General features: G+C 38.7%; 1 protein-coding gene across 6 annotated transcripts in view; it reads left to right on the forward strand.

The window, feature by feature from the left end:
• The window catches only part of AP-1gamma (adaptor protein complex 1, gamma subunit), a 113,628-nt gene that overhangs the window by 14,625 nt on the left and 83,278 nt on the right, over nucleotides 1-15,725 (forward strand). For 3 of the 6 annotated variants that reach the window (XM_053782809.2, XM_053782804.2, XM_053782805.2), the window contains exons 3-4: nucleotides 5,969-6,031; nucleotides 9,523-9,706. In XM_053782809.2, the coding sequence (XP_053638784.1) occupies nucleotides 5,969-6,031; nucleotides 9,523-9,706 (247 nt within the window). The remainder of the gene's footprint in view (nucleotides 1-5,968; nucleotides 6,032-9,522; nucleotides 9,707-15,725) is intronic. The other 3 variants (XM_053782806.2, XM_053782807.2, XM_053782808.2) reach the window with 1 other exon arrangement.

A 15,725-nucleotide genomic window follows, 5' to 3' on the forward strand; every position in this document is an offset into this window, starting at 1 on the left:
TCCTGGGTGGCTAACCCTCTGGGGTTAATTGTTTCTCAGTATTCTTGATAAGCCACACCAACAATGGTGCTACAACAGCAGCAGCTGACGGTGCTACAGCAGCAGCAGCTGATGGTGCTACAGCAGCAGCAGCAGCAGTACCTGACCGTGGTACGATAGTATTTCGATAATATTTCTCACCCTTATTGCCACAGGGCACTAGAAGCTTTCTTTGGGCTCATGGTGGCTTATTTAGCAGTTAGAAGCACTAAAAACACTGGAATAATACAAAATATTCTGAATGTATGCGTGGGAGCGATTGCTCTGGCTTGTAAACATTGGCACACTAACTGAATGCAGGCCAGCTGAGGCGTGCTCAGGAAGACAGACAAGTGGGCACGGTACCGGACGAATGCTGTAGGTCGAGTTTTTCAGTGTACATCGGGGTCAATTTTTTACGCTGAAAAGCATCATAGGTAGGTTTTAATATAGGTTGGGGACATCGTACGTCAGGGGTCCACTGTAATAGGATACACATGGTAACAATCTTCATTCATCAGATTCATAATGTATCACTGTTTGTCTTGTTAATTGAAAGCTTTATTTGTGGGTTGTAAATTTGTAATGTAGTATCTTTTGCAAACGTTTTTTATTTATAATGTTGAAAAAAAAGTAGATGCTATGCTGCACAGGTCAGATACTTTACTGATTTTTTTTTTTGTCACATTTATAAGAAGTGCAATTTTTTTTTTATTTTCTTCCTTGAAATACTGTACTATAACATGTCAGTATTCAATATTTGTCCCATTGATCTGTATTTCATTAATGTTTTACTATACAGTGGACCCCCTCATAACGGTATTAATCCGTTCCTGAGAGCTCATTGTTATGCGAAATTATCGTTATGCGAATGAATTTTCCCTATAAGAAATAATGGAAATCAAATTAATCCGTGCAAGACACCCCAAAGTATGAAAAAAAAAATTTTTACCACATGAAATATTAATCTTAATACACACAAACTGAAAAAAGCATGCACAGTTACATGACACTTACCTTTATTGAAGATCTGGTGATGATTGATGGGATGGGAGGAGAGAGTCTTAGTGTTTAGAAGGGGAATCCCCTTCCATTAAGACTTGAGGTGTCAAGTCCTTTTCTGGGGTTACTTCCCTTCTTCTTTTAATGCCACTAGGACCAGCTTCAGAGTCACTGGACTTCTGTCGCACAACATATCTGTCCATAGTGGCCTGTACCTCTCGTTCCTTTATGACTTCCCTAAAGTGTTTCACAACAGTGTCAGTGTAATAGTCACCAGCACGGCTTGCAATAGCTGTGTTAGGGTGATTGTCATCTAAAAAGGTTTGCACTTTAAGCCACATTCCACACATTTCCTTAATCTTTGAAGTAGGCAACTTCTTCAATTTCTCTATCCCCTCCTCCGAACCAGTTTCCTCAGGTCTGGCCTCTTGCTGTTGAAGTTGATCTATCAGCTCATCAGTGGTTAGTTCTTCATTGTCCTCCTCCACCAACTCTTCCACATCATCCCCACTAACCTCCAACCCCAAGGACTTTCCCAATGCCACAATGGATTCCTCAACTGGCATACTCCTCTCAGGGTTAGCCTGAAACCCTTCAAAATCCCTTTGGTCTACACATTCTGGCCACAGTTTCTTCCAAGCAGAGTTCAAGGTCCTCTTAGTCACTCCCTCCCAAGCCTTACCTATAAGGTTTACACAATTGAGGATATTAAAGTGCTCTCTCCAAAACTCTCTTAGAGTCAATTGAGTTTCTGAGGTCACTACAAAGCACCTTTCAAACAGAGCTTTTGTGTACAGTTTTTTGAAGTTTGCAATAACCTGCTGGTCCATGGGCTGCAGGAGAGGAGTGGTATTAGGAGGCAAAAACTTCACCTTAATGAATTTCATGTCCCCATAAAGTCGCTCTGCCACGTCTGTAGGATGACCAGGGGCATTGTCTAACACCAGGAGGCACTTAAGGTCTAATTTCTTTTCAGTTAGGTAATCTTTCACATTTGGGGCAAATGCATGGTGTAACCAGTCATAGAAAAAGTCCCTAGTGACCCATGCCTTACTGTTTGCCCTCCACAGCACACACAAATTAGCCTTGAGGATATTCTTTTGCCTGAATGCTCTGGGAGTTTCTGAGTGATAGACTAATAAAGGCTTCACTTTGCAATCACCACTAGCATTGGAACACATCAACAGAGTAAGCCTGTCTTTCATAGGCTTATGTCCTGGGAGTGCCTTTTCCTCCTGAGTAATGTAGGTCCTGCTTGGCATTTTCTTCCAAAACAGGCCTGTTTCATCACAATTAAACACTTGTTCAGGTTTCAGTCCTTCAGTTTCTATGTACTCCTTGAATTCCTGCACATATTTTTCAGCTGCTTTGTGGTCCGAACTGGCAGCCTCACCATGCCTTATCACACTATGTATGCCACTACACTTCTTAAATCTCTCAAACCAACCTTTGCTGGCCTTAAATTCACTCACATCATCACTAGTTGCAGGCATTTTTTTAATTAAATCCTCATGCAACTTCCTAGCCTTTTCACTTATGATCACTTGAGAGATGCTATCTCCTGCTATCTGTTTTTCATTTATCCATACCAATAAGAGTCTCTCAACATCTTCCATCACTTGCGATCTCTGTTTCGAAAACACAGTTGAACCTTTGGCAAGAACAGCTTCCTTGATTGCCTTTTTGTTGCCCACAATAGTAGCGATGGTTGATTGGGGTTTACTATACAACCTGGCCAGCTCGGAGACACGCACTCCACTTTCATACTTATCAATGATCTCTTTCTTTATCTCTATAGTAATTCTCACCCTTATTCCTGTAGGGTTGGCACTAGAAGCTTTCTTGGGGCCCATGGTCACTTATTTTGCAGATAAAATCACCAGAAACACTGTAATAATACGAAATGTTCCGATTGTATGCTTGAATGTTACCGCAGAGGCTGGCTGGTAAACAATGCCACCGGCGGAACATGTGAGGCTGGCTAAGGGCGCACATTAGACGTGTCTCGGACGAACAACGTTGAGCAGGTTTTTTAGCGGTATGCGAGGCAAAATCTTAGCGATAAAATGTAGCGGTATGCAGATTTAACGTCATGTGATGCCAACGGTATGCGGGGGTCCACTGTATATTTTCGTATGGTTTTTATGGTTTTATTCTCATTTTTTTGGACTCACTTGATAGAATGGAAGATATATTACAGAAATAGACATGATTTTGATTGCTTTCATGACGAAAAGTACCTTGACTCACGAAATCGTAATGACACGATTGCAAACAAACCATACCCCGGCCGGGATTGAACCCGCGATCAGAGAGTCTCAAAACTCCAGCCCGTCGTGTTAGCCACTAGACCAGCTAGCCACAATAAGATTCGTCCAACTAGGTATATTTCTACACCATAGGAAGGTTAGCACAGGTACCACTGTGACCACAAATGCAAGTTTTTACAGATGAATCTCCAGCTAGCGTGGCTGTGACGAACTCTAGCTCAAGTCCCTTCACTGCCGTCAACATGACTCACGAAATCGTAATGACACGATTGCAAACAAACCATACCCCGGCCGGGATTGAACCCGCGGTCAGAGTGTCTCAAAACTCCAGCCCGTCGCGTTAGCCACTAGACCAGCTAGCCACAATAAGATTCGTCCAACTAGGTATATTTCTACACCATAGGAAGGTTAGCACAGGGACCACTGTAACCACAAATGCAAGTTTTTACAGACGAATCTCCAGCTAGCATGGCCGTGACGAACTCTAGCTCAAGTCCCTTCATGCTAGCTGGAGATTCGTCTGTAAAAACTTGCATTTGTGGTCACAGTGGTGCCTGTGCTAACCTTCCTATGGTGTAGAAATATACCTAGTTGGACGAATCTTATTGTGGCTAGCTGGTCTAGTGGCTAACGCGACGGGCTGGAGTTTTGAGACTCTCTGACCGCGGGTTCAATCCCGGCCGGGGTATGGTTTGGAAAAGTACCTTGAAATTGAGCTCAAAGTAGCGAAAATGTTCGATTTTGGCCGATGTTCAATGAACTTTGTGTAAGTCAAGTTCGTTAATTTTATTAAGTGTATTCTAACCTAACCACTCTGTAATCAGGCAAACTCAGTAATCCGGCACACTACAGGTCTCAATGATACCGGATTTATGATGGAGGACCTGTATATTTTTAAATATTTATATAGTAGTGTATGTACCCTATATTGTAATGAACAGAATAGAGAAAATCAGCTCTTAATATACATTATTTAGGTATGCATACTGGTCAGAGAGCCCGTCGTAAGTCCAAGTCGTCAGTGAGCTAGGATGTCGTTGAGGAGAGGCTGTATTAATGTATACAGTAACAATACAGTACAGTATTGCATTTTTGAGTACTGGGTTCATATAACTCTTTGTATCCCAGCAATAATATGTAATAGCTTTTTAAGTTAAGGTACCAGGTCAGGCCCCAGTTTGTTTAAACTGAAAAACCTTATCTCTATGGGTAAGTGGGTACTACCTGGGGAGTTTTTCCACAACAATCTTGATATAAAGTACCAAGAAAGGTGTGTACTTGAGTATCGGTGCTATTTATGGTGGCTGTCATATTTGATGCTTTACTTATGTGAACCTGTGTTAAACTTAAACATAGTACTAAGAGTATATTTGTCATTTTAATCTTTAATCATTGTATGAGTGTGTGGTTAGCGGAGGGCCCTTTTGAGTGAAGTATTCTCTAAGTTTATAAAATCCTTGTGTTGTTGCCAACGTTACCTTCCATTGGTACTTATGTATTAAGCTCTGTTGTGTAGCTCATTTTCTCAGATTTAATTTTTTATGCAGTACTTTTTTTCAAATTTTCTGCGACTGCTGTGGGTAACCTATTCAGTGTGGCTACCCTGTATATGTGGAAGTAATATATTTTCTATGTTCTGTGCATGGCTGTGCTGTAAATCAGCCTCCCTTCTCTGAATTTTTATCAAAACTTTTTTTTTCCATTATTTTGCATTATAAAATATTTTGGTTAACCTGGGTTTTTTGTTGGATTTTTTTCTGGCTATCTTAGCATAACCCTCTTATAACTTGTCTTATTTTTAGTGCCTTATGGATTGAAACAAGTTTCAAATTATCTTCATTGCATTGCATTTTCCTTTGTGTAGGTTTTAGCAACCTTTAAGGGGTTGTTATGCTGATTTTTCATTATTCATTTGATTTAAATGGTAGGAGCATCCACCAGACATGTAAATATGCTAGATTTGAGTGAGTGGAGATAAGTTGTTTTTGGAATTTGATATGTTGTCTAAGTGTGAGCAAGGTAACAAGTTGTTTTTGGAATTTGATATGTTGTCTAAGTGTGAGCAAGGTAACATATAATAAGTGATTTAGGGAAAATGGTAAGTCCTATTAGAGTTCCAGAGGGAAGAAATATAATGCACATACACTGGACAGACGGCTATTGAATGAGTTATAGTGACTGTTTCCTTTTAAGTCATCTTATCTTGATGAGAAATGGTTGTTGTAAAATATACATATATGTACTCTATGTATCCTCTTCTCTCAAATAACAGGTACATAATGGAGTTCTATTTTGTTTTGTTCTTTGTTGTTCTATTTATCACCCTAGCTGTGAGTGAGTTGATCATTTATTTGGGGTTTTATTGAAGGACTTTTATTTACTACAGTGTTAGTTTCTGCCTTGAATATTTATTTTCATTATCCAGTGATTGTTGTTGGGTAAATGCTTTGAGAGCTTGGAGACCTTAATTTTTTATTATCTGTGCATTGGCTGCTAATTTTCAGGGATCTTGATTAATTAAACCTTATGTACTATTTTCATTCCTTGATTTCACTAAGAATTTAAAAACAGTATCTCAAAACTAGAATTTTAGTTTTTATCAGTTGGCATAGTGTAAAGTATTGTACATTCAAGTCTGCCCTTACAAATTCTTAGGCATTATTCTTATTCTTCTTTAGGTGAGGCTGTCTTTGAATTGGTGGAGATTTCGAGCGCTTCAATGAGGCTATCATTTGACCAAGGTTTTAAGGATACTTTGCAAGCTGATTTGATTGCCTTGAGGAACATATATTCTGATAACTGACATATTGTATGAACTTTCAAGGCTGGCAGAAGCTAGCTCGATATTAGTTTGCTACAGTAGTTTGTTTGCAATATACAAGATGCTGTTGCAGTTGACAGACTTTTTAAACATTCAAGATGAATGAAAATGACTATTTGTAAACATTGATAACATGTACTGTAGACTTAATTTGTATTCTCAACCATCCCCTTTCCTAGCTTCTGCATCCTAAAAGTGTAGAGCAACTAGTTGCACTGGTTTGAATAACTAACATTAGCATGCAGTGTGTTTTTACTAATATGTATTATTCCTGACAAAAGAATTTAGTCTGTGCAATTTGAATAAAATTTATAAATATTTTTTACCACATTACTTATTTCCAACCAAGGCAGGATGACTCTGTGGTGAACACATACTCACTATCACTCATTCAGGAGCTGTCTTATCACAAGTGCATGGACATTGTACAGTAGACCGTCATTTAACACAGTAGTTATATTCCTGAAAATGTTAGACTGAACAACTTGTGTAGGGTTATGTTCCTGGGAGCCCCCAAAAAGCCAAACAACTTTTTTTTTAGATCTCCAGATCTTACAAAATAAAAGTGAATATGTAATTGTAGTGCATTGCCGTGATATATTACTGCTTAAGACTACAAATGCAATAGAAATAATAGTATTTCTTACCTTAAATTGTGGGTAATTATTGTGAAGAGTGGATATGGATGGTGTGGCCCTACTGGGCTAAGGTGGATGGTTGTTGGTTGTCGACAGAAGTGGATGGTAGAGGTTCTAGTACTGAAGTCGATGGTTGTATTGGAGAGTACATAAATTTTGTAATGGCTCTCTTGGTGCTCTTACCCTGCAGTACATTATACAGCTGATGGTAAGGCATCATTAGCTGGTCTAGACCCCTTTTCAAAGCACTGCTTCTAGATTTGTCAAGGTCCTCTCTAGTGAAAAAGTCTGCTGTTATCTCCCTCCCTTGTATCTGTGCATTGAGCTCTGCCAACATTTCCTCTGGACTTTTGTCTTCATCATTATCATTATCATCACCATCATCATTATCATCATTATCATTATCATCATTATCATTATCACTATCATTATCATTATCATTATCATCATTATCATCATCATCATCATCATTATCATTATCATCATCATTATCATTATCATCATTATCATCATTATCATTATCATCATTATCATCATTATCATCATTATCATCATTATCATCATTATCATCATTATCATCATTATCATCATTATCATCATCATCATCATCATCATCATCATCATCATCATCATCATCATCATCATCATCATCATCATCATCATCATCATCATCATCATCATCATCATCATCATCATCATCATCATCATCATCATCATCATCATCATCATCTTCATCATCTTCATCATCTTCATCTTCATCATCATCATCATCATCATCTTCTTCTTCTTCTTCTTCTTCTTCTTCTTCGAGCTCATTCACATCTTCATTCATATCTTCAAAACCATTATCTGGTAATCTTGCCAGCTGAACAATTTCCTGAACCTGACTCTCAAGCAAGGGAAAGCCAGTGAAAGAATTAACTACAGAAGGCCATAACTTTCCCCCAGCCTGCAATTAATGTTGATTGGGGCACTTCATTCCATGCACTTCTAGCATAGCTGATGGCTTCTGCAATGTTAAATTTATTCCCAAAGCTTGGTACTGCCAGGTCAGAGTCCATTGATGCAACTAGTTTTTTCATGACTCTTTTTGTGTAGTTACACTTAAATGACTTAATAGCTCCCCGATCTAGTGGTTGTATTAGAGATGTTGTATTTGGAGGTAAAAATACAATTTTTACATGTGGGGTCACATCCAGCAAAGCTTGTTGATGAGTACGGGAATTATCAAGAATGAAGAAAGCCTTGAATGCAAGGTTCTTGCTGTGCAGGTAAAACTTAACTTCAGGAATAAAGTGATGCGTAAACCAGTCAATAAATATTTCCTCTGTCATCCATGCTGACTGGTTTGACCTTCAAATTACCGGTAAGATTTTTTATCTACACCTTTCAAAGCACGAGGATTCGTAGAGCGGTAAATAACCATGGGCTTACACTTGAAATCACCTTCTGCATTACCGCAAAGGAACAAGGTGAGGCGATCCTTTGCCGTCTTGAAGCCTGGTGCACTTTTCTCTTGCTGACTGATACAAGTTTGTGTTGGCATTTTTCTCCAAAAAACACTTGTCTTGTCAGCATTAAACACTTGATGATGAGGATGGTGTGGTTGGCTTAGGGAGGTAGGGGATGGTGATAGGTCTTCCCCGTTGACACAATGGTGTAACCCACTAACCTGCAGAACATCCCGCCCGGCAGGCGACCATGCCCTCAAAATTTTTTCCCCTCGTGTAATCATGTTAAACTAATTTTATGAAGTGTTAAGCAAAAATATGCCGCAATTCTTCAGACATGCTATAACAAGAACGTGCAAGACAAAGTTGTGTTAAACGACGGTCTACCGTAATTCAAATGACCCATTGAACTGCAACATCCTCCACTCATCCATCAGAGTGCAGGCACTGTACTTTCTTCCTCCAGGGAATAATATTTTCTAGACGAGAGCTTTTTATCTTGTGTGTGTTAAATAAGGCAGAAAACTTTAGATACAGGACTGGAATTGAATACATATGTTTATTACCAACATTTTATATTACTGGGTTTGTGACTATAATAATTTCAGGAAAGTAAGTAGGTATGCTTTTGGAAGTTATAGGTTTAAGTTTAATTAGGGTTCACTACAGTTCTTTGCATTGTAAGCCATTAATATACTGGTAATAATACCTTGAATTGTGTGAAAAACCTTGTATTTCACAGATTTCTTTGTTTAAAAAATTGTTTACACTACTGGATTATGTATCATCAGTTCTTTTGTATGTCGGAAATCACATTGATAAATAGTTAATAATTCTCATGGTTATATCATGGCTAGGATTACAATTTAATTAAATGGATTGCTAATTCTAGTGATTCCTTGGCAGGGATTAATGTATGACATGTAGTACCTTGTATTTTTGCAATTAGTTGTACTTGACTTGTATTGCTGATGCTGTAAACCCCATTTAATAGTGATGATAAAGCCTTTCAAGTTTTCAGTAATAAAATCTTGTGGCAGCTCGATTTATTGTTTGCAAATTAATGTAGAGAACATCTGTCATGATACTGTAGCAATATTCACTAACTGCTCTAACACAAATGATAATGTTTTTGTACTAATATGCGTGGGATGATGTAGGCTGTCCCGTTTTCCTGTTTGAATAACAATGTAGTGTGAATAAAACAAAAATTTGTATTCTAAAGATTACTATGTATTTATTAGTGAACAGTTATGCATTGAAATGAGATTGAATTAGTCTTATTTATTGCTTTGTATACAAAAGCTTTTCACTACCTGCAGTGCGACAGCCTAACCCCATACGCCTACGAGACCTCATACGACAGATTCGCTCTGCCAAGACAGCCGCAGAGGAGAGAGCAGTTGTGAATAGGGAGTGTGCCTACATTCGTCTTACATTCAGAGAGGAAGATTCTGTATGGAGATGTCGCAATGTTGCCAAACTTTTGTACATACATATGTTAGGGTGAGTTCTTGTTAAATTGTTTGCTAATTGGAGAATATACAAGCCTATTGTGGAGGCAGAGAGTATGAGTATATATGTTATTGGAATAGTGTTCACTTTCACAGTGTTTTTTTTAAACAGTTTCTAGGAATTTGTCAGCATGCATACACTACTTAAGAGATATAAGCACCTCTTAGCAGAAAGGTGGGCTGGTGCAAGTATGAGTAGTGGGGGGGTTGAAGAGGGTTGGAATAGTTTTAAAAATGCAGTATTAGAATGTGGGGCGGAAGTTTGTGGTTATAGGAGGATGGGTGCAGGAGGAAAGAGGAGTGATTGGTGGAATGATGAAGTAAAGGGTGTTATAAAAGAAAAAGTTAGCTTATGAGAGGTTTTTACAAAGCAGAAGTGTTATAAGAAGAGTAGAGAATATGGAGAGTACAAGAAAGGTGAAGAGAGTGGTGAGAGAGTGCAAAAGGAGAGCAGATGATAGTGTGGAAGAGGCACTGTCAAGAAATTTTTATGAAAATAAGAAAAAATTTTGGAGCGAGTTAAACAAGTTAAGAAAGCCTAGGGAATGAATGGATTTGTCAGTTAAAAACAGAGTAGGGGAGTTAGGAGATGGGGAGATGGAGGTATTGGGTAGATGGTGAGAATATATTGAAGAACTTTTAAATGTTGATGAAGAAAGGGAGGCGGTAATTTCATGCACTGGCCAGGGAGGTATACCACTTTTTAGGAGTGAAGAAGAGCAGGGGAGTGTGGGGAGGTGCATACCTGGAGGTTATTCTGGGGATCAACGCCCCCGCGGCCCGGTCCATGACCATGACCATGACCATGCATGAGGCATTACGTAGAATGAAAGTGGGTAAAGCAGCAGGAACTGATGGGATCATGACAGAAATGTTAAAAGCAGGGGGGATATAGTGTTGGAGGGGTTGGTATTTTTGTTTAATAAATAAATTAATAAATGTGATGAGGGTATCAAATGATTTAGATAAAGAAAAATTGGATATCAAATTGGGGAGGAGGAGTATGGAAGATGTGAATGTTTTCAGATACTTGGGAGTTGACGTGTCGGCGGATGGATTTATGAAGGATGAGGTTAATCATGGAATTGATGAGGGAAAAAAGGTGAGTGGTGCGTTGAGGTATATGTGGAGTCAAAAAACGCTATCTATGGAGGCAAAGAAGGGAATGTATGAAAGTATAGTGGTACCAACACTCTTATATGGATGTGAAGCTTGGGTGGTAAATGCAGCAGCGAGGAGAAGGTTGGAGGCAGTGGAGATGTCCTGTCTAAGGGCAATGTGTGGTGTAAATATTATGCAGAAAATTCGGAGTGTGGAAATTAGGAGAAGGTGTGGAGTTAATAAAAGCATTAGTCAGAGGGCAGAAGAGGGGTTGTTGAGGTGGTTTGGTCATTTAGAGAGAATGGATCAAAGTAGAATGAGATGGAAAGCATATAAATCTATAGGGGAAGGAAAGAGGGGTAGGGGTCGTCCTCGAAAGGGTTGGAGAAAGGGGGTAAAGGAGGTTTTGTGGGCGAGGGGCTTGGACTTCCAGCAAGCGTGCGTGAGCGTGTTAGATAGGAGTGAATGGAGACGAATGATACTTGGGACCTGACGATCTGTTGGAGTGTGAGCAGGGTAATATTTAGTGAAGGGATTCAGGGAAACCGGTTATTTTCATATAGTCGGACTTGAGTCCTGGAAATGGGAAGTACAATGCCTGCACTTTAACCCTTTGAGGGTCGACAGGCCCTCTCCGAAACTCGTTCTCAGGGTCGGCCAAATTTAAAAAAAAAAAAAATTATTTTCTCTTATGAAAAGATAGAGAATCTTTTCCCGATCATAAAGACACCAAAAGTTTGAAATTTGATAGAAAGCTTACGAAATTATGCTCTCGCAAAGTTAGCGGTCTCGGCGATGTTTACGCATCGGCGATTTTGCCCACTTTGAGCCCCATTTTCGGCCAATTTCGCTGTACTAGTCGACAAAAAACATGAATATTTCGCTAGAACTCCATTTTTTCTATCGAATGGGTGCAAGAAACCACCCATTTATGAAATTCAACTATCCAGTACAGTGGTCAGAATTTAGCAATTTTGCCAATTTCACACAAATTTCAAAAGATGCCAATTTCCGAATAGGGTCCAGAATAAACAAGAAAGACATTCCTGGCACTAAAATGACATTTCCTCTAGTCATTAGTTACGTCTCAAGGCCCCTCTTATATTCTTTTGCTTTCCATTTTGAATTTTTATTCTCACAAAAAATATAAGATTTACTGTTATGCAGACTACTGCATTAGTGTAAAAAATGGTATAAATATTATTGGTGCACTTGTGAAAGAATATTAGACTTACCAGTTGACGTGTATTGCACGCTTGGCACGATTTGTTTACTTTTGAAGTTTGGTAAAAATCGAACATTTCTGCTACTTTGAGCTCAATTTCAAGGCACCTTTCATTGTAAAACCAGCCAAAATCATCTCAATTTCTGTAATATGTCTTCCATTCTATAAAATGAGACCAAGAAAACTAGAATACAACAATAAATACCATACGAAAATACACTGCAAAGTCGCTGATTTATTCCAAAAAAATGGTCAAAGTTTTTTTTTTTCTCATTATGCACTGTGTGCTGCAGGATTTTTTTTAGACTGTGCACACTGACCACATAGACCCATTCTTTCATATGAAGGCCTACCAGCTTTCTCCCACTAGATTTGAGGCCGCTAGAATTTATGCGTACTAGTACGTCAAAAACCCCTACGCGTAAGACGTACTAGTACGACGAAAACCCTCAAAGGGTTAAAGGAGGGGTTTGGGATATTGGCAGTTTCGAGGGATATGTTGTGTATCTTTATACGTATATGCTTCTAAACTGTTGTATTCTGAGCACCTCTGCAAAAACAGTGATAATGTGTGAGTGTGGTGAAAGTGTTGAATGATGATGAAAGTATTTTCTTTTTGGAGATTTTCTTTCTTTTTTGGGTCACCCTGCCTCGGTGGGAGATGGCCAACTTGTTGAAAAAAAAAAAATGTATGAAAGAGGGAAAGGTACCTAGGGATTGGCGGAGAGCGTGTATAGTCCCTTTATATAAAGGGAAGGGGGACAAAAGAGATTGTAAAAATTATAGAAGAAGTTTACTGAGTATTCCAGGAAAAGTGTACTGTAGGGTTATTGAAAGAATTAGAGGTAAGACAGAATGTAGGATTGCGGTTGAGCAAGGAGTTTTAAAGTGAGTAGGGGATGTGTAGATCAAGTGTTTACATTGAAGCATATATGTGAACAATATTTAGATAAAGGTAGGGAAGTTTTTATTGCATTTATGGATATAGAAAAGGCTTATGATAGAGTGGATAGAGGAGCAATGTGGCAGATGTTGCAAGTACATATATGGAATAGGTGGTAAGTTACTAAATGCTGTAAAGAGTTTTTATTAGGATAGTGAGGCTCAGGTTAGGGTGTGTAGAAGAGAGGGAGACTACTTCCCTGTAAAAGTAGGTCTTAGACAGGGATGTGTAATGTCACCATGGTTGTGTAACCCTTTCAGGGTCCGTCTCGTAGATCTATGGCTTTGCGTTCAGTGTCCAAACCGTAGATCTACGTCATGAGCTCAGCTCACTCTGATAAACTGTGAGTGATACACTTGGGCCTAGATATGAGAGAATACATCTATGTGGTATGTGTGCACCACATAAAACAAATCCTGCAGCACACTATGTATAATGAGAGAAAAAAAACTGAAACCAAGATTTTCGATTAAAACAGCAACTTTGCAGTGTTTTTTCGTATGTTTTTTATAGTTGTATTTGCAATTTCTTGGTCTCATTTGATAGAATGGAAGACATATTACAGAAATACAGATGATTTTGATTGGTTTTAGCACTGGAAATGGCTTGAAACTGAGCTCAAAGTAGCGGAAATGTTAAATTTTTGTCGATGTTCAAGAGTAAACAAACAACCTCACACGTCTAATACACGCCAGCTGGTGGATCTAATACACATTCACAAATGTGGTGATGATATTTATACAATTATTACAATATTGCATAACAGTAAATCTTCTATTTTTTGGTGTGAATAAAAATTCATTATGTAAATAAATAATAAAAATGGGATTTATTTGTAAAGCCTCAAAACGTAACTAATGAACCGAGGAAATGTTAGTTTAGTGCCAGGAATGCCTACATTGTTTATTCTGGATGCTATTTTGAAATTGGAATATTTTGAACTTTGTGTTAAATTGGCCAAATTACCAATTTCCGATCACTTTATTTTGTAGTTGAAACAGTTGACTTGGCGATTTCTTGTGCTCAATCGATAGAATAGAAGTAATACTAGTAAAATAGCTAAGAATTTGGTTGACTGGAATGATGTAATTGGCCTAAAATGGAAGTCAAAGTCGGCAAAATCGCTGATTCGTAAATATCACTGACACATCAAAATTCGCCAGAGCATAATTTCGTCAGTTTTCCATCAAATTTCGTACTTTTTGTTTTATTACCTTCGCAAAAAGATTCTCTACCATTTCATGAGAAAAAATAAAAAATTTTTTTTGAAAATTCTTGGACACTGGGGCACCACTTCAGATTTGGGCCTTGGACCCTGAAGGGGTTAATATATTTATAGATGGGGTTGTAAAACAAGTAAATGCTAGGGTGTTCGGGAGAGGGGTGGGGTTAAATTATGGGGAATCAAATACAAAATGAGAATACTGTGATGATACTGTGCTTATGGGAGATTCTGAAGAAAAATTGCAAAGGTTAGTGGATGAGTTTGGGAGTGTGTGTAAAGGTAGAAAGTTGAAAGTGAACATAGAAAGAGTAAGGTGATGAGGGTATCAAATGATTTAGATAAAGAAAAATTGGATATCAAATTGGGAAGGAGGAGTATGGAAGAAGTGAATGTTTTCAGATACAGTGGACCCCCGCATAGCGATATTAATCCGTGCAAGAGAGCTCATTGTTATGCGAAATTATCGTTATGCGAATGAATTTTCCCCATAAGAAATAATGGAAATCAAATTAATCCGTGCAAGACACCCCAAAGTATGAAAAAAAAAAAAAATTACCACATAAAATATTAATTTTAATACACACAAACTGAAAAAGGCATGCACAATTACATGACACTTACTTTTATTGAAGATCTGGTGATGATTGATGGGATGGGAGGAGGAGAGAGTGTTAGTGTTTAGAAGGGGAATCCCCTTCCATTTAGACTTGAGGTGTCAAGTCCTTTTCTGGGGTTACTTCCCTTCTTCTTTTAATGCCACTAGGACCAGCTTCAGAGTCACTGGAGTTCTGTCGCACAACATATCTGTCCATAGTGGCCTGTACCTCTCGTTCCTTTATGACTTCCCTAAAGTGTTTCACAACATTGTCAGTGTAATAGTCACCAGCACGGCTTGCAATAGCTGTGTGAGGGTGATTTTCATCCATGAAGGTTTGCACTTCAAGCCACTTTGCACAGATTTCCTTAATCTTTGTAGTAGGCAATTTCTTCAATTTCTCTATCCCCTCCTTTGAACCAGTTTCCTCAGGTCTGGCCTCTTGCTGTTGTAGTTGATCTAGCAGCTCATCAGTGGTTAATTCTTCATTGTCCTCCTCCACCAACTCTTCCACATCATCCCCACTAACCTCCAACCCCAAGGACTTTCCCAATGCCACAATGGATTCCTCAACTGGCATACTCCTCTCAGGGTTAGCCTGAAACCCTTCAAAATCCCTTTGGTCTACACATTCTGGCCACAGTTTATTCCAAGCAGAGTTCAAGGTCCTCTTAGTCACTCCCTCCCAAGCCTTACCTATAAGGTTTACACAATTGAGGATATTGAAGTGATCTCTCCAAAACTCTCTTAGAGTCAGTTGAGTTTCTGAGGTCACTACAAAGCACCTTTCAAACAGAGCTTTTGTGTACAGTTTTTTGAAGTTTGCAATAACCTGCTGGTCCATGGGCTGCAGGAGAGGAGTGGTATTAGGAGGCAAAAACTTCACCTTAATGAATTTCATGTCCCCGTAAAGTCGCTCTGC

This window comes from Cherax quadricarinatus, chromosome 28 (assembly GCF_038502225.1).
Source record: "Cherax quadricarinatus isolate ZL_2023a chromosome 28, ASM3850222v1, whole genome shotgun sequence".
Taxonomy (NCBI): Eukaryota; Metazoa; Arthropoda; class Malacostraca; order Decapoda; family Parastacidae; genus Cherax; species Cherax quadricarinatus.